Below are 22,668 nucleotides of genomic sequence, written 5' to 3'. Positions count from 1 at the left end.
CTGGAAGTGGAGGTGCTCGGCGGCGGTGAGGGTGTCGTCGGAGTTGGTCGTGATGCGGATGGTGTTCCTGTGGACGATGGCGATGCCTCCTCCGGTCTGGTTGACGCGATCCCTCCGGTGATCTTGTATCCGTCCAGGATGGCTATAGCGATGTCGGGGGCTGAGGAGACGTTCATCCATGTTTCCGTGAGGAAGGCGACATCTGGTGATGTTGTGTCGAGCAGGTTCCAGAGTTCGACGGCGTGTCTGTGGATGGAGCGGGTGTTGAGCAGGATGCACTTGAGGTGGTTGTTTCTGGTGCCTGGCCTTTCGGGTGCGGTGCTGGTCCGGAGGCAGATGAACTTTCAGGCTTGGCAGGTGAAGGGTCCGTGGATGCGTTTCGGGGTGGCTTGGTAGCAGGCGGGGTTCAGGTCGGGTTTGAGTGCGTTGAGGGTGGCGGCGTCGTAAGTCCGTCGTGTTGGCTGGCATCGTCGGGGGCCAGGGGTCAACCTGTGCCTCTGGTGAAGACATTAAAAGTTTTTTGCAAGGATATGCCTGAATCACCGAAGAAAAACCTTTTTGAGGCATATGACTCCTGTGGAAAGATAAGGCTGTTTACAGACGATCCACATTCTGAATGCATTTATTGTCTTTTCCCACAAAATAAACCCAAGGATTATAAAATGTGTTGACAATTTTGGGGAAGTTCTTGAAGTGATAGAGATGACTGACTTCTCGGATGACAGCAGAAGCTAGAAGCCAGTGACCTTGTCTCTTCTGACCATTCTAAGGCTATTCTTCCTGAAACTCCTCTTTCAGACATCTGTAGAGCTGCAATGTGGAAAGGCTTTCACAAATTTACAACAAGAGAATTAGCCCTCAGTGCAACGATTTTAAGTTCTCTTCTATTAAATTGAGCCTCTTCTCGCATATGTATAATCCATTCAATGATGCCATTGAATGCTATATGTGTAATCTGATTATAAATTGAATACTGCTTACAATTCTGATTTAAGCATGCAAACTAATAAATGATCAACTGCTGGTATCAAACTTTTGCAAGCGACCTTCCCTCCTCTCTAATCAGAAGCTTTTGTTATCTATGTCCTTTCACACTGGTCTACAGAAATCGGAAGTATGGTGGCCTCTATAGGGAGTACATTCTCACCTAAGTGTATGATTCCCTCCTGAGGCGGAAGCCGGGAGGTTGCTGTGTCACTCTGCTCAGAACTTGACTATTTTCATTTTGTTACCATCGCTCGACTTACTAAGCTTTTAAATTGTTATTGTCCCCCTTGCTTGTGTTTCACGACTTTTAAATTGTATTTCTACTATCAGCTTGATTCGCTAAGCTTGACTTTTAAATTGTATCTTTACTATCAGCTTGATCCACTAAGCTTTTAACCATACTGTAGCCGGGAATTGCGCATTGCACTTTGTTCCCCCCTCCTCTCCGCTTGAAGCACGTAGCGCGGTCTCTGCACCTCCCCACCCCCGCATATCCACACTCACCGGGTCAGTCTCAGCCGATTTAGGCGCTGAGGGCATTTTTCCAGTCCCGGGCGAGCTCAAAACTGCAGCGGCCATATTAGGTGGGGGAAGCGTCAGATGCTTTCTAGTGGCCAGCATAAAAGGGGCACCCAGAGCTAGGTATTGACCTCACTGTGTGTATGATTCCCTCCTGAGGCGGAAGCCGGGAGGTTGCTGTGTCACTCTGCTCAGAACTTGACTATTTTAATTTTGTTACTATCGCTTCACTTACTAAGCTTTTAAATTGTTATTGTCCTCCTCGCTTGTGTCCCACGACTTTTAAATTGTATTTCTACTATCAGCTTGATTCACTAAGCTTGACTTTTAAATTGTATCTTTACTATCAGCTTGATCCGCTAACCTTTTAACCATACTGTAGCCGGGAATTGCACATTGCACTTTGTCCCCCCCTCCTCTCCGCTTGAAGCACGTAGCGCGGTCTCTGCAACTCCCCACCCCCGCATTTCCACACTCACCGGGTCAGTCTCAGCCGATTTAGGCGCTGAGGGCATTTTTCCAGTCCCGGGCGAGCTCAAAACCGCAGCGGCCATCTTATGTGGGGGAAGCGTCAGACGCTTTCTAGTGTCCAGCATAAAAGGGGACGGGCATGCCTCCGCGCAGCGGACGCGACCAGTGGGCGCGCCGGACCCGCGCCGGAGTCGTGCCAGAGTCCTGCCCGTCTGCACCCATCCGCGGCCATGACGTGGCCGGGGTGGCCAGAAATGCTGTCCATCTCTGCCTTCCTCCCGTCATTTCCTACGGTAGGGAGACACTTTTGAATCATAATCCCAAACACTGTACTTTGACGCACAACCCTACTCCTGACCTCTCTTCACTACCTTATAAACCCTGTAGCACGCGAAAGGGCGAAGAAAACCCTAGGAAACAATGCCATCTCCTTCAGGCACCCGCCCGTCACCCCCCGCATGCAAAAATATAACTATAAAAGCGGGCTTGATCAACTGCCGATCACTAGTGAAACACTCCCTAGACATAGCTCAATCATTGGAGGACAACAAGTGGGACCTCTTTTTTCTAACCGAAACCTGGTTAGGGGATGAAACCAACCCTGCCCTATGCCTCGCCATACTGCCAGAATATAACATCCTGTGCGCCAATAGACAGAGTCACCACCCAGGTGGAGGAGTAGCCATAATTTACAGATCTCAATGGACTTTCTCCTCCTTCCCTTACACTCAAATAGAATGCATTGAAGCACTACCTTTTTGTGTTAAACTGGCAGCTAACCTCATATGCTCAGGCCTATTAGTCTACCGCCCTCCCAAATCCAAGACATCCCATCTCCCTGCCCTCCTTGACTATGTCCTTCAGGCAACCTCTCGCTATGCAAACTTTACCCTGATAGGGGACTTCAATCTCCATGTAGAAAATGCCACTGACCCCACCATTCTTAATTTCCTCTCCACTTTATCGGATGGCGGTCTAAATCAACTAATTTCCAGCCCAACTCATAAGGCCGGACACACTTTGGACCTAATCTGTACTAATCTGGCCGATATTTCTATAAGTGAACCTTTCCCTGTGATCTGGTCTGATCACTTTTTTATCCATTTCTCCATTTCTCTACACCACCAAGACCGACCCAGACTTCCGGCCAAAACAGTTGGTCGTAATTGGAGCAAGATTTCCTCAGACAGTCTAGCAGCACACCTCCAGTCGGCTGCCCCCAAGGAAGCCACAGACTTGGACACTAGACTGACCAACTTTAATAGCTGGATTTCCTCCGCTATAGACCATCTCGCCCCCATCAGGCCCATCAAAACCTTCCGAGCTGCCCCCACTGCACCCTGGTACTCTGACGTACTCCGCAAATGTAAATCGGCCTGTAAACTATTGGAGAGACGATGGAGACAATCCTATTCCCCCGACGACAAACTTAAATACAAATCTGCCCTTAAAGACTATAGGAAGAGGATAATCGACCATAAAAGAATCCATCTTGAGGAGAAAATTAACCGGGCACAAGGATCTACAAGAGAAATATTTAACACCGTCAGAACTTTCACTGACCCGTTGGCCCTTAAACAACAATCTCCGGTGTCACAGACCCTTTGCGATCGCCTCTCTGACTATTTTGAGGATAAAATTGCCACCATATATGATTCCTTTCCTTGCAATACCAGCCCAGGCACTAACGAAATAGGTACAGCCCTCTCCGACTCCGCTCCTGTCCTCACTAATTTTGAAGAGATTACCCTTGACCGCTCTATGGCAGAATTATTAAAATGCAGATCTGGCTCGCCCACGGACCCGTGGCCGGCCAAACAATACAAATCTTTGGCACCCCTCCTCAACCCCGTTTTAAACGCCATACGGAATGACTCCCTGCAGACAGGCATCTTTCCAGACTCCTGGAAGCATGCCCGACTAGTTCCCATCCTTAAAAAACCTAATGCAGACCCTAATGAACCAGCCAACTACAGGCCTATCTCATTATTACCCGCACCTGCCAAAGTACTCGAAAAGCTAGTACAACAGCAACTAGCTAGCTTTTTCGAAGCCCATGGTGCTTTCCACGGCTCGCAACACGGGTTCAGACCTGGACACAGTACCGAGTCAGCACTAATTGAGATCACCGATTCCGTACTGTGAAAGATGGACGAGGGGTCAAGAGCGGTGTTGGTGCTGTTCGACTTGTCGGCAGCATTTGACACCGTCTCCCACCCCGTCCTTCTCGACCGTCTACAGGCTAAAGGTATTCAAGGCAAGGCCCTGGAATGGCTTGCTTCTTTCCTGTCTAATCGGACACAGGCAGTATTCACCCCCCCCTACACCACGGACAGTCGCCCGCTCAGGTGGGGAGTCCCCCAAGGCTCCTCACTAAGCCCCCTTCTGTTCAATGTTTAGTTCTCTCCCCTGGCCGAGATTATTGCCCAATCAGGAATAAAGGCTACCTCATACGCTGATGACATCCAGCTCCTGTTCTCCTACGACAACCCCTCTCAAACCACCTTTGATCCATTAAAAGACTGCCTCCGCAACATCGCCCGATGGATGGACAACAACTTCCTCAGGCTTAACGCAGGAAAAACTGAGGTCCTCTTTTTCCACCAGCCCTCGCCACTGGACTCCAACCTCTGGTGGCCTCTCGACCTGAGTATGCCCCCTTTACCAAAGGAATCCGTAAAAAACCTAGGGGTTAGATGGGATTTCAACCTCTCATTCCATAAACAAGTTCAGACGGTGTCCGTTGCCTGCTTTTCCAAAATTAGGATGGTGTAAAAATTCATCAATTTCCTACCCAGCAACACCAGGAAAACAATTGTCCAGGCACTGATCACTTCCCATTTGGACTACGCCAACGGCCTGTACATAGGACTGTCCACAGGCCTTTACCATCGCCTCCAGACAGTCCAGAATGCCGCAGCACGGCTAGTCTGTGGCATTTCCCTCCGTGAGCACATCTCAGCACATCGGCGGAAATTACATTGGTTACTAATTCAAAAAAGGGCAGAATTTAAAGCTCTAACTCTGACCCACCGTGCTGTAAAGGGAAAGGGCTCTGCATACCTCTCCTCTTGCCTCCACCCCTACAGTAATGCTAGACTCCTCTGTTCCAGCTCAAAAAACCTTCTCGCCACCCCAGATTCAAAAAAGTACGCTCCGGTGGCAAAACCTTCCAAGTTTGTGCCTCCTCCCGTTGGAACAAGCTCCCTATCTCCATCCGGATGATACAGGACAAACTCTCTTTCCGCAGAGCTTTAAAAACTTTCCTCTTCTGCTAGTTCCATCTGAGTCAGACCCAGCATACGTATCCCCAGAAGCGCCGGGACACCCCGTTGGGGTAGCTGCTCGCTATATAAAACACACTAAATAAATAAATAATAAATAAGTGGATGAAGTTTTTTTTTTTTTCTAAAGAGGTGCTTGTGCTATTAAAGTGGTATTTGTTTAATTTATTTTCTAATGCAATGTCTTGGCTTTGCTATGAAATATCACTGTAGGACTTCTAGCTCTACAACAGTGATTACTTCAAAGCATGGATTTAGGAAAAATATCAAGGCTGGAGAACTTTAGTTACAGGTAATACATTGATTCTTGTGCGTGCAATGCAAATTGTCTTTTGTGAACATCACTGCCATTCTTTGAATTTACACAAAATCATTAATGTATTTGTTTTTTATAATTGTTTATCCATTCATATTAATTCCATCAATAATTAATTTTTATATTTTTTCACCCATCTGTAATAATTGTATGCACCTTTTGATAGTAATTATATTGCTTATTAGTAGGTCAAAGTCTAAATAATATTTGGAAGCAGGAAATGGGGGATTAGTAACAGAATGCTAGAAGACGGACAACCGGAGTTGGTTACAGCTATGACTCCATTGGGATTCGATTTGCTCCCATATTGAGTCAAGCACAGCTTTCTTATGTGGGCAGGCTGGGTGTGTGGATGTAGTAAAGAGTATCGCTTGTTCATTTCTTCCCCATTGCAGAAGCAAATGTGTTGGATCTATTTGAGGCCTTGTCGGAATACATGTTTTACACAAATTGAAGCAAAAATGTATATTTGTATTTTCATTATTTTTTTAAATAAATGAAAGTATATATAATTGTATGAAAATATTTTTGGATATTCAAAAATATTTTTCAATTCACTTTCAACTTTCATGTTTTCCCCATTCATTTTATGCTGTGCCTTCATTGGTTAATGTTAGAGTGTGTTGCAGTACTGCTGATTCGCCATGTGTGGTGCTTGTCTTACTCCAAGGCTTGGGTAAAGGCGATTTGAGTCTATTTTTCAGTAATACTAGTAAAGCAGATGGAGTTGTACCTTTTGTAAGTAGCAACTGTCTTACTCTTTCGTGGATATGTTTTAGTATTTGTTTGTCCCTTCCTAAACCTCTCCCTTAGTTTACCTAAGCGCCACCCATTTAGTAGAAATACTCTTAATTTTCCAACAAATTCTCCTGTACCTCCCACATTTACTACAGAAACATATACATCCATTGTAGTGTAGTTCCTATATTCCCAATAGGCTCTGCGCATTGTAATAACATAAACGATAGTTTAGACGTAGGACTGAGGTCGACTGGGTGTCTACTGAATATGTTGGACTTAAATATGAATGCCAGCTAGCTCAGAGGTCACTAGAAACTTTCAAGAGTAAACAAGGAGGTGTTAACTTCCCTGAATAGACAAGAAGGGATTCGTTTCTGACAACCGCATAAACATGACAACTTTGCTCCCTCCAGAATAAGGAGTATATCTCCAGAGTAGCGGAAGCAATAGATAACTATTTTACTCAGTCAATCGTGCATGCTTAGTTTCACCAGAAGCGCAGAGAAATAGAGAGGACGTGCGTTTTCAATAAAACTGGTTATTTATTGAACAGTCTTCATTCTCATGCAAGAGAAGTGAGTTGCCACAATTGCAATACTTGTCATAAAGTAAAGTGCGTACAGTAAAAGGAATATTATGAAATAATACTGTAAAAGCATGGTACAGTTTCTAAGCCATACCGTGTTTAAAATAGATAAAATATATACATATATAAAATCATTGACTAAACGTACTCAACTGGTGCTTCTAAGATACGCCTACCCCGGTGTACCTAACCTAAGCCTAGTAAGTGGGAAGGAGTAAGTGAGCTGCAGTTTAAGTTAAGATAGTTTTTGCCAAGAATCTGAATCAAGAATTCTCTAAGGATCTAATCAGCTCCATACCTTGTTTATAGAATGAAGGAGGTCTTGTATCTCGTTCTCAGGACTCGATCTCCCAGTAACCCGCAAGGGTGATTGGAAACACTGGAGCTGGATTTCTCGGCAGGAGAAAAGACAGCGTCTCTCTCAGTGCGTCAATGGGAGGGTCGGCTTCCTTCGGCACTTGCCACAGCAGGTCGTCAGGCAAGTAGATAGCTGATCTGCTCCAAACCACTGTGTGTTTTGCTAGGGCAGCTGTTGGTATATTTATACCTGGAAGGTGCCGGGTTTGACTCCAGGAGTTCTTGGACACATCAAAACAAAAGCAAGGGGAATTCCCGGGCTGCTGGAGGCTTGGTTTGTGTAAAGAACGCGTTGTGCTTTCTAGGAGTCTATGGGAGTAGCCTTGCCGTATTTGGACTGCATTGGCTATGACTAAATATGGATATGATTCTTATGCCTTTATAAGGATATGATTTGTTATACCCACATCAGGGCATAAATCGGGAATATTTAAATAGGGTCCTAGATGCGTTCACAACACCCACTCCACGTATAATGTCCATCATTACTAAATACTAAGCAATATTAAACATATACCTATGCATGTGTTTTCCAGCCCACCCCAAAATACATAAAATGCATTTGAAATGGTATGTGCACGAAAAATGAGTACTATACTGTACGCTTTTCAAGCAATGATATCATTCAGATTATGCATTGTACATTGGATGATGACTGAATGAATCATGAAAATTACATTTATGAAGTGGCTCTTAATACAGAAGAGAAGGTCGAGACCATTTCATCACATATTTATACAATACTGTACATGTGCTAGAGGCTAATGCAAAATATTGTCTCTAGAGTTTCAAAAATAGAAATCTTGTTCTCTAAGAATAGTTCTACTTTAAGCAGAGTACCATGTGCCAAAGAAAAGTAAATATTTCGGAAACTTGGAAAAATAGTTTCGCTTTCAGGACAAAAAATAGTTCCACAGTTTTGTAGAAGTTTTTGTTTTTCAAAATTGAAGGTCGAATTCAGAGTTCAGGGTACGCTGTGTGCTCAAAAGTTATTCTCATTGTTAGGAGAGAACATTAACTCAGATAGGCTGGCAAAGAATTCGTCTACAACAGTAGGTGAAAGTTGGACCAAGTCCGAAAAAGTAGAAATAGTGCACATATGAGAAGCATTGCCATCATCGGTGTCTAGATCAGCAATGGTCACAGAAGGTTGTACCTGTGTGCCGCTTTAATCTTGTACCTCACCATCACCTAATCGTAATGGTGAAGTCTCAACGAATGCCGTCATCAGAATAGGTAGCCGCTGGGGACAACACGTTCCATGAGCCGTTGCCGAACCAAGCAAAGTATCGACAACCATAGGTACTGCTGATGGTAGTGTGAGACAGACGTCCAACACGCATTCTTCTCCGCATAGCAGGCATCGTAGAACAGGTAAGATGCAATCTTGCCAGATTGGTCTGAATGAAAGAAACCATGTGGTATTCAGATCTCTTAGCCGAGCTAAGCCGAGTACTTTAGTTATTCTTTCTCGATATCTCATCGCTAGGATCGTTTCTTCCATGGTTGCCTGAGTTTTGTTTGTGGCTGGATTTGCCATATCGGAACAGAAGGAACAAAAATAAAATTCCTGCTATGAGTCCCAAGATGCGAGGCAGGCCGCCAAACACAGAGTGCACGAAATTCGGGAAGATGCTCAGGACTGCTTCAAAGGGTGCTAACAGTCCCGAAAAAAGTGTCTTTAATACATGTGCGATGCCACTGGTATCAGACATGTTTAAAATTTGACCTAACATTTCTACGAAATGTACAAGGCAATTTGTCGATAATAATGCATGTATCTCTGCCGCTGTCCTTGCAACTTGCAGATCATACGTTTCTTTAGACGAGGTTAAAGGCACAGTTGTTTGTAAAAGAATAGACTTCATTCTGCTTAAAGTATCAATTCGAATAGAAGAGATATTCAGAGAAGGCCATACTGCTGCCTCCTTGCCTGGTTTGCTGTTTGGATACAATACTTGCATATAGCAAATGACCCTGGAAGTCACGCTCACGAGATAGGCCGTTCCTGGCACCATGCCACAACCGCTGTGGTCACCTATTATAATGTAGCTGCCGTTGGAAAGTTGTCTGAAAAAAGGCTCTATCTGTGTAGCAGGGGTGCCGTGCATGTGGCATGAAAGGTTATTTGATGCACCTTCGCCACTCCGTCCATCACCACCCCCTTTTGTACCGCTTTTGGCCGCCATAAGTGTGGCAGGGTATGCTCAGACGTGAGTTCCTTGCTCACTTTGCCACTGGATTCAAGCAAGCCGGGCTGAAGACGGCTGGAATGCCAGAAACCGGTCCTCGGAAGGTTGTTTCCGGTCCAGGGAAGACATGGCTTGGCAGTTCGGGCTGGACTGTTCCCATGATGCCGGTAAACCATGTTCCCGACGCATCCTGAAAGCCTTTAGCCGTGTGGACTTTAGACGTAAGAGAGAGAAGAACTAATCCCTTCCTCTGCTGTGTTATTCCCTACCGAGTGGGCACTTGAAGTTGGCACCAACCCATAGGTACCCCCCGCGGGGTGTACCCCAACCCTGGATATTCCAGCTACGGTTTACAGGGTCCGTAATTTATTTTTGGATCCCTGTAATTTGGCCCTTTTGTCCTGAGGAAGCCCATAGATACGTGTGGCTGAAACGCGACCGCGACTGCGTCGACATTCTGTGGAGGAGTCCGTTTCTACTGTTAATTTGTGCTAGACTGTATCATAAGCGCCGGTCTAAATAATCATTTTGGGGTAATTAATTTCCCCAGGCGCTGTTACATAGGACTACCTGGTAGTGTAGCATTGCAATTCAATGCGCACATAGATATATAAATGTTTTTTGTGTCATTTTTGGTTTTTTGTTTGTTTTTTGTAGGGCTGTGTTGTTTTGAAATTCGTGTGTAAATATATATATATATGTGATGTATATGTTGTATATTGTATTATATGGAAAGATTGAGTTCAAGTGAAGGTACTCTTGCTGTATATAATTACTTGTTGCTTGTTTTATGTGCTCCACCTAGTTGTTTGATATGGCTATATATGTGACTATAATTTGTGTATTCATTACTTTATAAAATTCATTTTTTGGATATATCAAGGCTTTTAATTTAACCTTGATTACAAATAAATACTGAATCGATCCCTCTGTGCTCCTTTGTATTTGTATACATCTTTTTGATGTCATGTGCTCATGTCCATGAGGGTAATTTGGGCACAACCCCTTCTTTTTCCTAGGACTGTTCCCATGAGGCACAGGGTCAGACTGATTTGCATATAGCCATGTCTGAACTGGGATGGCAGAGTGGGCTAAAGAACGGTGATGTATCAAACCCAGATCTTTTGACTGGGTGTGAGTGTTTGATTGGTTCAGATGCTCCGTCCATCACCACCCCCTTTTGTACCTACTACTTATTATTGGCCACATGATTGTGGTTTTACCAGGTCGATTGATACAACTCTGTTCTCCTTTTTACCAGCAAGGGGCGGTAGTACTACTGATCTTGTTCCGCTGATAGCTAAGACAGGTACTGTTTTTCTGCAAGAAGGCCCAAATTCCTTCTTCACCGCGATCTTTTCTCTGACCAGATACCCAATCTTTGGAATCCAGACAGGTCTTGCTGGGACAGGTGGTTTTTCTTCAGTGGCCGTTGGCTTTAGCTTTATGTTACTTAGACTTCTTCTTGTTTCATTTAAGTCCTGTAAAACAGCCAAACGATCTTTGATATCAAAGGTTTTTTGTTCCACCACTGAAGTCTGACAATCGAGGTCACTGATGATCATTCTAGAACCAAACAAAACTTCATACGGAATGATTCCCCCCCAGAGAATTTCTTGGCAGATTATTAAGACTACGTTGGACACTTGTTAGATGTTTGACCCACCCGTCACCCGAACCTAATACCCTTGCTGTTATAGATTGCTTTATGTCACGGTTTTTCTCTCCACTACCGCATTTCCCTCGGGATGGAATGGACTAGAGTACCGCAATGCAATGCCCAAGCTGGCCATGGCCTCCTTGTAAGCTCGAGAGCTAAATGCAGGACCCTGGTCAGAATGTAGCATGCCAATTGCGTATGTGCCGATAAAGACTCACAAATCTTTTATAACAGTTTTAGCGTCAGCCGAGCGCTGGGGCCACATCCAAATGAATCTTGTGCAGGAATCCACTGCGACCATGATATATTTATAGTTGCCATCCCTTTGTAAGGGACCACAGTGGTCCAGGTAAACACATGCTAATGGTTTATCTGAGATCAGAAGGGGCGTCCGTGCTGGTCGTTTTACTGTTGATACCTTAATTTTTTGGCATATTTCACATTCTAAAACATAGTTTCTAGTTTGTTTTCTCATGCGTGGCCACCAGTATCTCTGCTTTAATAACAATACTATGGCGGAAACACCAGCATGTGCAGAAGCGAGCCCTTCATGTGCCGCTAAAATTAGTCCTAACCTGTGTTCCATGTTTGGAATTGCTCTATCCCCCACTCCAGGGATTCGAGCAAAAGGAACATTATTTGCATCAGTTTTGTATTAGTACTTTACTGGAAAGCCTTTCGGGAGTGTCTTACCACTGTCTTTTACTGAAGGACTGACAGCTTGCATTATCTCGCTGTCTATTTTTGTTTTTGACCGGGTAATGGCAGCTAGGGAAGCCGTTTGCACAGCTGTCTTTGCGGTCTCATTAGCCAATGAATTCCCTGCAACGTGAACGCCATTACGTTGATGACTCAGTGTATATATCACGTGAGTCTTTTGTAGTTCTTTCTGTAAAAGAACTACTTGTTCCCAAAGCATTTTATGCTTGATTGTGCCACCTTTTGCATCTTTGAAACCGTTTTGAACCCAGTTCTGCAAGTATTCATTGTAAGACTGGATGCAATAATATGAATCGCACACTATCAGTGTGGGGAATTCGCGATTGGTATTTTCAAGCGCCATCTTGAAAGCCTGTAGTTCAGCTCGCTGAGCTGTACAATCTCCGAGTGATTGAGTTTTGGTGACCATCGGTCTAAATTTTCCTTCGTGCCACCGACCTTTAACGATCGCGCACGCAGCACTATATGCTTGTTTACCGCCAACTGCGGGCTGTGCTGAACCGTCTGTATATATTATACAGCCGTAGTGTTCGAGAGGCAGAATTTCAGTCGGCAGAGGACATTCATATTCGAATTGGAGAACGCCTTGCGTTTTTAAGTTAGGATCAAATTCGTATACTACGTCTGATGCAGCAAGAGAATTAACCCATTGTATCCATCTCGGATGTAGAGCTTTAGCATTCGGAATGCTGGCTCTTGTTACTGCCTCTAGGGCAGGTACAGGTGTTACGATTATTATACGTTTACCTTGAGCGAGGGCTCTTTCTTTTGCTACAGCAGTTTGAACCGCAGTCAGAATTTTCTCAGTAGAACTGAATTTCATTTCAGCTTGTGTGTACAAGTGTGATTTATAAGCTATTGGTACCGTTTCTCCCTCATTAGAGGTCAGGTATGTGAATCCGCATCTTCCTGGGATGACTCGGATTACAAGGTTGCGTTCGTTTGCTCGTGTTTGCAGTTTTGTTTTAGTTAACATGTCTGTTTGTATTGATCTTAAAATGTTTGTGTGATTTTGTGTCCAATTAATTGGTTTGAAATCAGGTTTTATTAATTCGTAGAGTGGTTTAACCCTCTCTGCGTAGTTTAGAATGTATGTTCTTCCAAAATTCAGGAAACCTAGAATTGATTGTAAGTTTTTCAGCGTTTTTGGAGCTTGGAGTACTGCACACTTCTCTAAGAAGTTGTCTGATAGGCTTTTGCCTTCACTTGATAACTCATATCCTAAAAATAGGACAGTGAGGTGGGCAATTCGTGACTTTTTAAAGTTGAATTTGTACCCTTCAGCTGCGAACCCAAGTATAATGGTGTTCACTCTTTTGAAGTGTGTCTCCAGGTCATCGTCTGTAAGATAGATGTCATCGACATAGGATAATGCCTCATCAGCATACATTTGTAGTAATTCTGTTACCCTGGCTGAAAATAATCCTGGGCTGTTCTTGGATCCCTGTGGGAGATGACAAAATTGCTATTGGGCCCCCATACAGGAGAAAGCGGTCAAATACCTGCTTTCTGGTGCTATGTTTTGGCAGAAGAAACCATTTGAAATATCTAATGTCGTTTTATATTTTTTGCGCACAATGTTATTCATTAGTGCTGCGCTGTGTGAGTTTTGTACTGCAAATGTTTTGCAACAAGAGTTTAGGTGTCTGTAGTCCAAAACTAGACGATAAGAACCGTCTGGCTTGGAGACAGGAAACAAAGGATTGTTCATTTGTGATGTTTCAATCACCCCCTGATATTCAAGTTGATCTAAGATCTCTCTGACTTGTTTTTTAGCTTATTGCTTAACAGGATACTGCCTCTGTGCAGTTGGTTGATTTTTTAACTGAATTTTATGGTGAGGAGAATCCTCATCCCATCCTACATGATTTTTATATAATGCAGGAGCTTGGGCCACTGCCCATTTTCTAGCAAATGTGTATTTTTTATGAATTGGAATGTGATTTGAGAAGGCAGGCATAATCATTTCTTTGCCATGTGGGCACTCCCTGACAAACTCTGGTGGCCAGTCTTTCTCTGCTAGCAGGATATCATAGCCTTTATATAGGTTCTCCCAAAAGAGACCTCTTATTTTCCTAGTTTTGTCCCCCTCTATACGTAATGTTATTTCATATCATTTATGGGGTACACTAACCCTGGTGTCTGCAGTTTCCACCTGAATATATTCATTCGTGTCCAGTGTCTCCAGAAGATTCATCAGGATCTTGCGAGCAATGGTTACTTCTGCTGTGCTGTCTAGCATTGTCTGGGCCCATTCTCCGTTCTTGATTTGTGTCCTCAGAATCCTCGGCATGTTTTATTTTAATACTGGCTACTTTCTTCTTTAGAAATTGTAATTTTTTACTTTGATGAGCAGGTTCCTTGTCTTTCGACTTGACGTGCTCTTCTTTGTGTTCTGACCGTCCTCTTCTTTCCGATTTCTGTGAGGAAGTCTGAAAAGATCGAGAGGGACGTGTATCAATATCTTGATATCTGTCAGGTTTTCTTAATTTATCCCTATCTCTAAGGTTGTATCTTTTCTCAGAGGGCTCCCGTTGTGGAGACCTGCCTCCCCGTTCTGGAGATCTGTTTCTCCGTTGGGGAGACCTTCCTCTGGACTGGAACTGTTTTTCTCTGGGAGTGGTTTGTTTATTACCCACCCACTTCTTTTTTGGAGTAATGAGATTATTTTTAATAAAGGTTTTTTCAGGATTTTCAGTTAGTTGGGGTTTTAGTGGTTTCCCACCCAAACTATCTCTACCTAATTCTTCATAGGATTTTTCAATTATTCTGGCAAGTTCAAAAGGTTGTTCTGCTATATCTGTTTCTTTCAATTTTTGGCGGCAGGTAGTACCGTCAAGTGTTAATTGAACTAATTCTCTATATGCTTTTGTTAATTCCTGTAGCTGAACAAAAAGTTATTCGCTGGACATTTTTTCAATGTCAGGATGCGGTGTGTAGCTGGCTAGAACCGGCCATGTGGATTCTGGTCTACCTAGTGGACCGAGCCTGGTGAAGTGATTTTGATGTTTTAGGGCGCCATTAAACCAGAGCTGGCGCTCTTGGTATGTTAGTGGAATTTCAATGTCCTCAAAAGGAACGTATTCCGTTGGAAGTTCCCCTACTTTGTAGTAGTGAAAATCGCATGTCACAGCATGTGCTGCTGGAAAATGTATCCAGGAATAGAATACCTCTGTCTGACGATATTCATGGGCCTCTACCACAAATATGACTGTACCACCTCTTGATGATACTCCATATTCTATAACTTTGTAAGTTACACTCTTCCTTACATTGACTGGTATTAGTATAGCCTCCGGGTCATCTTGCCAGAGACTTGTGTCTTCCGCTAAAAGTTGAGCTGCTATTTTAGCTCTCTCCCTTTCGTCGTCACTTTCTGACATGTTTTCTGACAGAAAGTTTTTGCAGAGCAAGCATCAAGGAAACAAAGATTAGGTGCACAATATTTTGGAACCCTGTATCCTTCAACGTTGACTAAACCAAGAACTAATACATAGGATTCTCATCCTACTAAGTTTTGGCGGATATTAACCTTTCACCCACTCCAGACGTCTATTGGAGTATTTACGGGAAAAGGGGGTCTGTGTGAAAAGCACGACTGAGTTACTCTAATGGGGATTATGGAGAGATGTCACATCGACCAATGCTTAGAGCCTTTGAGGCAATGATTCCCTCCAAAAGTCCTGCATGGAGCCGAGATCCTTTATTTGAGCGGTACGGGATCCTGGGACGTGATAGAGGGGAAATGTTTAAAAAGGCTCCTATCACTTCCTCAATCTTCTATGATACATGCCATAAGAACAGAAATAGGCACAAAGTCCTTGGTGATACAAACCCAGATGGCTGTAATCAGATTTTGGAAGAGACTGGAAGACCCTGAAAGGCAATAAGTAGCACACTGGTGTCGTAAAGAAATCCAGAAAAGTGAGCTAAAATGGGCTAAGGCCAGTAGGGAAAAATTGATGGGAATTTGCAAAGTATTGAAGATCGAGGTAGACCAGGTAACGTACCAAGTCCTTAGTACCAAAGGAGAGCTGAAGCAAAGGGGGAAAGAAGTTTCCAAATTGAGAGATATAGAATATTTATCAAAGAAAAAATCAGTAGCACATATGTTAAATGCTTGGTCTAACGAAAATTGGTTCCCCTATCTAGACATTCTACCAAACCGTGGGTACAGGCAAGAGATCCTTAGGTTACGGATCGGGACTAACCCATGGTTAGTAAACAGAGACCTCAAAACAAAAATGTTAGACCAGCAAGGTCTCTGTAGGTGTGAGCTGGGAACCAAAGGAGACCTGTTACACATCTTGCTAGATTGCTGGACACTTTTAGAGCAGAGAAAACTGTGGCTGCGGCCTGTATTTCTAAACCATGATATAAAAACAAGGACGCAGGCAGCCAGCCTCTTAGCAGAAATTCCCTCTATTGATATTGTAATTGCCCTGGGGAAATTTATAAAGGGGGCCCAGAGAGCACTGAGAAGTCAAGAATAATATGTAATACTGTAGTACAGTTTGGCTGACTCAAAGGGCCTGTAGGGGTAAGAAAACGAAAAGGTTTTTAACTTGTAAATACAGGTTTTAAGAAATGTAGTCTTTAGTGGAATTTTGCATTTTTGATAATGGGTGGAGACCCTTTTTAACAGATTAACTTTAAAAAAAGTTTTAGAAATATATTGTGTATACTCCTTCCAGAATTATGTTCATTGCATTGTTTAAAGACTAAGGTCATAATAAACATATATTTGACTATGACTATGAGTTACTCTAGTATCTAGCGTTAAATTATCGCCTTACCAAACGTTGGGCGCCATTTAGTATAGTTCCTATATTCCCAATAGGCTCCTCGCATTGGAATAACATAAACGATAGTTTATACGTAGGACTGGGGGTCGACTAGGTCTCTATTGAATATGTTAGACTTAATTATGAATGCCAGCTAGCTCAGAGGTTGCTAGAAACTTTCTCGAATAAACAAGGAGGTGTTAACTTCCCTGAATAGACATGAAGGGATTAGTTTCTGACAACCGCATAAACATGACAACTTTGCTCCCTCCAGAATAAGGAGTATATCTCCAGAGTCGCGGAAACAATAGACAACTATTTTACTCAGTCAATCGTGCATGCTTAGTTTCATCAGAAGCGCAGAGAAATAGAGAGACGTGCGTTTTCAATAAAAGTGGTTATTTATTGAACAGTCTTCTTTCTCATGCAAGAGAAGCGAGTTGCCACAATTGCAATACTTGTCGTAAAGTAAAGTGCGTACAGTAAAAGGAGTATTATGAAATAATACTGTAAAAGCATGGTACAGTTTCTAAGCCATACCGTGTTTAAAATAGATAAAATATATACATATATAAAATCACTGACTAAACGTACTCAAATGGTGCTTCTAAGATACGCCTACCCCGGTGTACCTAACCTAAGCCTAGTACGTGGGAAGGAGTAAGTGAGCTGCAGTTTAAGTTAAGATAGTTTTTGCCAAGAATCTGAATCAAGAATTCTCTAAGGATCTAATCAGCTCCATACCTTGTTTATAGAATGAAGGAGGTCTTGTATCTCGTTCTCAGGACTCGATCTCCCAGTAACCCGCAAAGGTGACTGGAAAAACTGGAGCTGGATTTCTCGGCAGGAGAAAAGACAGCGTCTCTCTCAGTGCGTCAATGGGAGGTTCGGCTTCCTTCGGCACTTGCCACAGCAGGGCGTCGGGCAAGTAGATAGCTGATCTGCTCCAAACCACCGTGTGTTTTGCTAGGGCAGCTGTTGGTATATTTATACCTGGAAGGTGCCGGGTTTGACGTAAGGTTGGACATAAGACGTCACTAAGAACTCGCAGTTCTTTCAGGACTCCAGGAGTTCTTGGACAAATCAAAACAAAAGCAGGGGGAATTCCCGGGCTGCTGGAAGCTTGGTTTGTTTAAAGAACGCGTTGTGCTTTCTAGGAGTTTATGGGAGTAGCCTTGCCTTATTTGGACTACATTGGCTATGACTAAATATGGATATGATTCTTATGCCTTTATAAGGATATGATTTGTTATAACCACATAAGGGCATAAATCGGGAATATTTAAATAGGGTCCTAGATACATTCACAACACCATGTGAAGAGATCCCCACACTCATGGTGGAGATCTCTGCACATAAGAAAGGTACAGGCAGAGATCTCTAGCCGCAAACTTGTGGATAGCATTTGTGATTATGTAAAGTAGTAGTTTTGAAGTACTATTTCCCTACTCAACACAATATTTTGTGAATATGCCCCATAGTGTGAGCTTGCCTTTGAAGTTCCCAGCTAGGCTGAATTCCTTCACCCAGGTGTGTGGTAGGGAATCAGGTATATTTTGAGTAGATAGTCCTCTGTGGGTGAATAAAGGCACCTCATTTACATGTCACAAGATTAATGTCCATTCTTGTGACAATCAGATATACTCAGTCTCACATACACTACTGTATGGCCATTCTGATAGCTGTTCAATTTACTCTGTGCCATAATTCGACCACACCACAGAGGATGCATAGGTGAAAACCCATGTTCTCTGACCCCAGTGATATTTCAGTAAGTAATAGCATGCAACAGGTATGCATTTTAAATCACTCTTTGGATAGCAAACAAACAGCAGGAGAAAATAGTAAAAATAATGACATGTTTTAAAATCATTAGGAGACTGTTAAAGAGAAGTTAAATAGCAGTCCCTAGTAGTAATGAGTAGTTCTTTAGGTCTAATTGCAGTTGCTACCCCTAACTGTTGCACTCTTGACCATTGTTGACTAGAAAACAAATGAGTCTATTGTTATCATGAATGATTGTGTAGTGGAAATCCCAGGTATACTGTGAATTGGTGATGGCAATCACAATGTAGACATGACATGATATCATAATGTAGGCACATGTAACACATTTGCTTCTGCAAGGGGAAGGGAATGAACAGTTGTTGTGTAGTTCCTATATTACCTACACAGGATCTGCTCGTTTGGATAACATAAACTGTGGGATTGGTGGCGGACTGATTCTGAGCACCCCCACCGGATATGTTAGCCTGTCTGTATCAGCTAGCTCACAATGCCACTAGAATCTCCTCTTAGCGGGGAGAGAATAGTTTCTGGCAACCTCAGAACATGACAACCCTGATCCCCAGGATAATGGAAACAATATACTACCTTTTGCTCAGTCACTTGTGCTCACTTAGTTTTTCTCAGAGATACACAGAATAAACAGTCTGGGCATTTCAATAAGGATTTATTGAACAGTTGTTATTCTAGTGTAGAATAGATGAGCTGCAGCAACCATTAGATAGTAGTAGAGATATATGATTAGCAGTACTACGAAAGTAAAGGGATGGTACAGTTCTACCATTTTGCAATAATCATGAATACATACAAGTATATAAAACACATGATAAAAGTCCCTACTCTAACTATGTCTCCCTAACTAGATGTACCTAAATGTACCTAGCATCTGTGTAGGTGTTATGCCAAGAATCCCTCTAGGATCTAGTCTACCCCATTACCCAAGAATGAGAGAATATGGGACCCCATCCTAGTCTCTAGTTGGACACCCTGTGAGGGATGTTAGAACACTGCGAGCTGGAGTGTCTGCATGCAGGAACCTTAGCATCCCTAGTCAGTGTCTCAGCCGAGAAGTCACAATCTCCTCTGTCCTTCTAAGCGAGACATAATGTATATATACCCATAGGTCTCCCCAGGGGTCATACCTTGCTGTGTTACTGTGTTGGCCTAAAGGATGAAATCGGGCCTGAACTTTATACAGAGATGTTACACAGGAGATGGTAGTCCTGCTGTGCTTCCAAGAAACCTCATGCATAATGTATGAGATTTGAACTAGGGAAAAACCTGCGTTCTGAATACAGTGTTGTATCTACGTAAAAGGTCAGTCCCTAAGAAACTTTATGTATGTAATGTAGGGAAGAATATAAGTGAACGGTTGCGATGTTACCTGCACCTATATAAGGTACATGGAATACAACACAGTCAGTTTGTTTGATGCTTTATAATGTCAAAGTGGTTTGATTTGAACAGTGAGAAATGTTACTGTAGCAGTAAGGTTATTTATGTTGCTGTATCAATGAAGTAAGTTGCTTTTGACAGTACTCACCTTAATCCATTTGTAATACCCTCCATTTTGTGATGGAAAGCAGCAGTCATTTTGTGACTCAGCCCAGCTGGTGAAATTTTGGGAGCTTATTAAGAGTGTGTCGAGTTGATCCTCCATCAAAATGTGACAGATATCCTGTACACTATATTACAAGTGACATAGGCTATTGAGTACTTGTAATACAGTCATACGGGTCATCTGCTTCGTTTGTGATGGATATACCACCTGCAAAACTGTAAATAAAGTCTTTAGGTGAAAATGACAGGTGGAAGTGACCTGCTATCACATACATAAAATAACCACATTCTTCATCTTTACCTTGGTTGCTGTGCTCTGTTATGCTATAATTTAGTAAAAGTGGTGTACGTGCCCCTTCATATTTTAGTTTGTTTTTGTTGTTGTTTCTATGCATTAGAATATATTGTTATACTGTGTCAAAAGTTATTTCCCTCTTTCTATACTCAAACACTATATATTGTTGTGCCTGTTTGTAAAATGAGTGGTTGCAGATGTCAGGTGGAATTTAGGCAGTCTAAAGTTTCTAGTTGACTTTCCTGTCTGTGGAATGGTGAAGTCAAGAACTGTGACTAGATGCTTCACTCCAACCGAAGACTTGTTGTCAATCGCTTTGTTTGCTTGACTACTGACTGTAGGTAAATTTGATGATATTCTGGTTCGACACCAGGTGAAGTATCTAGGACTCATGGAGCATTTGCGTGTGAGGCGAGCTGGATTTGCCTATCGTCGAAAGTATGAACTGTTTCTACAAAGGTAAGCTCTTGAGTTACAAACTTTTATGATGGGGGAATTTGTGCTGGTCTTATAGATGTGCATACTGTTTCACAGTGAGTATAGGAATGTATGTCAGCCGAAGGGAATGTTTAGTGTGATTGTCCTAAAAGAATGGTTTAGTAGCCCAATCAATAATTAGCACATGGAACCAATTTGCATGTCTATTGCTGCTTATTGTCATGAAATACATATGATGTTCAGCTTCAACAGCTCTTAAATGAACAAGAGTATTTCTGATGTCCATTCGGAGATTTGCAACCTAATCATGCTCAAGCAGACCTGTTTCCTGGTGGAAGGCAACATTAGCTCTTTGATACTATGCCTCCACGATGTATGTACATAGAATGTGCATACGTATTTGGAAGCACTTATGTACTGATACAACTTTGACTCATAATCAGACAAAACATTCAGCTAGTGCAGTTCACTTACACTAGGTTGAATATGGTCTTAGAATAGACTGTGTTGTGTCATTTAAAAACAAATTGAATACATAAATAATTTATTTTTTCTTTCTATTTCAATTTCTGACACTGTTGGTTTGTACTGCAACCTAACACGCCTTAAACACTAGGACTCCTTGGCAAAGAATACTTTCAGTATACCTGCTAATTGGCAAATCAACCACATTGAGATTAAGACAAATCCATCCAGATTAAAAATGAATTCTAAGATGTTCACTTCGACACATTTTGAATACATTTTTATGCAAAGTAAAATGGTCCAAATTAGAAGAACATTATTTTCAATGACAGTTCTTACGTATATATGACATTGTGTATTTAGCTTTCATAACTTTCCACTCATGTATGTTTACCCAGCTATGAACATTGGAAGATAACTCAATTGTGTTTTCTTAAGTTGCAGTTAACTTCAAACTGTTTACAAATATTCCATCCCAATGAAGACAGATTCTGTACATTTGAGTCTCTGAAAATAATTATGTGAGACCAAATTTGTCATGCGTAGACGTAGGTTTAGGTCCAGGGCAAGCATGTGTAGAGTATGGTTATTGGTAAAGGTGGCATTTCCATCCACAAAGTGTGAGTACCATGCATGTTGAGGGCACTGTACTTACCTCAAAGTTTGGAATGTCAATCACTGAGCCAAAGCCATCTAAAATGATAACCAATTAGCACTCTAGATTGGGGAGCTGATCTGCAACCTGCTTTATTGGAATTGACTTCACACATTAGATGATAAAGTTGTGAACCCAGCCATTTAACTGTAGAAGTGTCACCAGATGGCAATGCCCAGTTGTTAAGGAATTATGGAAAGTAATCCCTTTCGAGTCAGGCAGGTGGGGAATGCATTGAGTAAACAGTTTCCCTGCCTAGTTATTTCCACCCGACTTGCCACAGGAGCATCAGATGAAAATATTTGTGTCCAGGGTAAATGTGTTGTATTGTCATGTGAAGGTTGCTTCTAGTGGGAAGGATCCCTTTTGGCCCGCTTGCCAGATGTAAATGTGGCTCACCAGTACCTTTACATGCAATTGTGGGCTCTATGAGAGATCTATCAGGGCAGTTACCCCATGCTCACTGCTGAAAACAAAACCAGCTGTTCCACTGCTATGTTAAGATGTATGTCCACCAGTTTTGTAAGTTGAATGGACATACATAAAGCTCAGAATGCATTACCATTAGTCACTCCCCCGAGCTAATGTTGCCATACCCATAGTGCGGTGCTCTTTGCAGGCAGGACTTTAACCAAGGGAAGCATCATCCTTTGATTTCTAATGGAGTGTCCAATTATAATGAGGGTTTTTTTTTGTTTTCTTCAAGACAATTGGGTTCTTGTATGTGCTGCATCTTCTATCCACATCAAAAAGTAATCTACATGAGTCCTGAAGGCCTGTAATAACGTATGTGATGTTATGCTATGTTATACTATATGACTCAAGCTATTGCTACTCTTTAGACTTTGCCCAA

At 42.5% G+C, this 22,668-nt stretch overlaps 1 protein-coding gene across 1 annotated transcript in view; it reads left to right on the top strand.

Moving 5' to 3' along the window:
- Positions 1–22,668, top strand: part of MYO1H (myosin IH) — a 749,175-nt gene that overhangs the window by 287,774 nt on the left and 438,733 nt on the right. Inside the window, exon 18 of the mRNA XM_078666099.1 lies at positions 20,599–20,716. Coding sequence (XP_078522225.1) covers positions 20,599–20,716 — 118 coding nt within the window. The remainder of the gene's footprint in view (positions 1–20,598; positions 20,717–22,668) is intronic.

This window comes from Lissotriton helveticus, chromosome 11 (assembly GCF_964261635.1).
Source record: "Lissotriton helveticus chromosome 11, aLisHel1.1, whole genome shotgun sequence".
Taxonomy (NCBI): Eukaryota; Metazoa; Chordata; class Amphibia; order Caudata; family Salamandridae; genus Lissotriton; species Lissotriton helveticus.
Note: the sequence above shows the minus strand (reverse complement) of the source record. Positions and strands in the feature narration are given on the sequence as shown.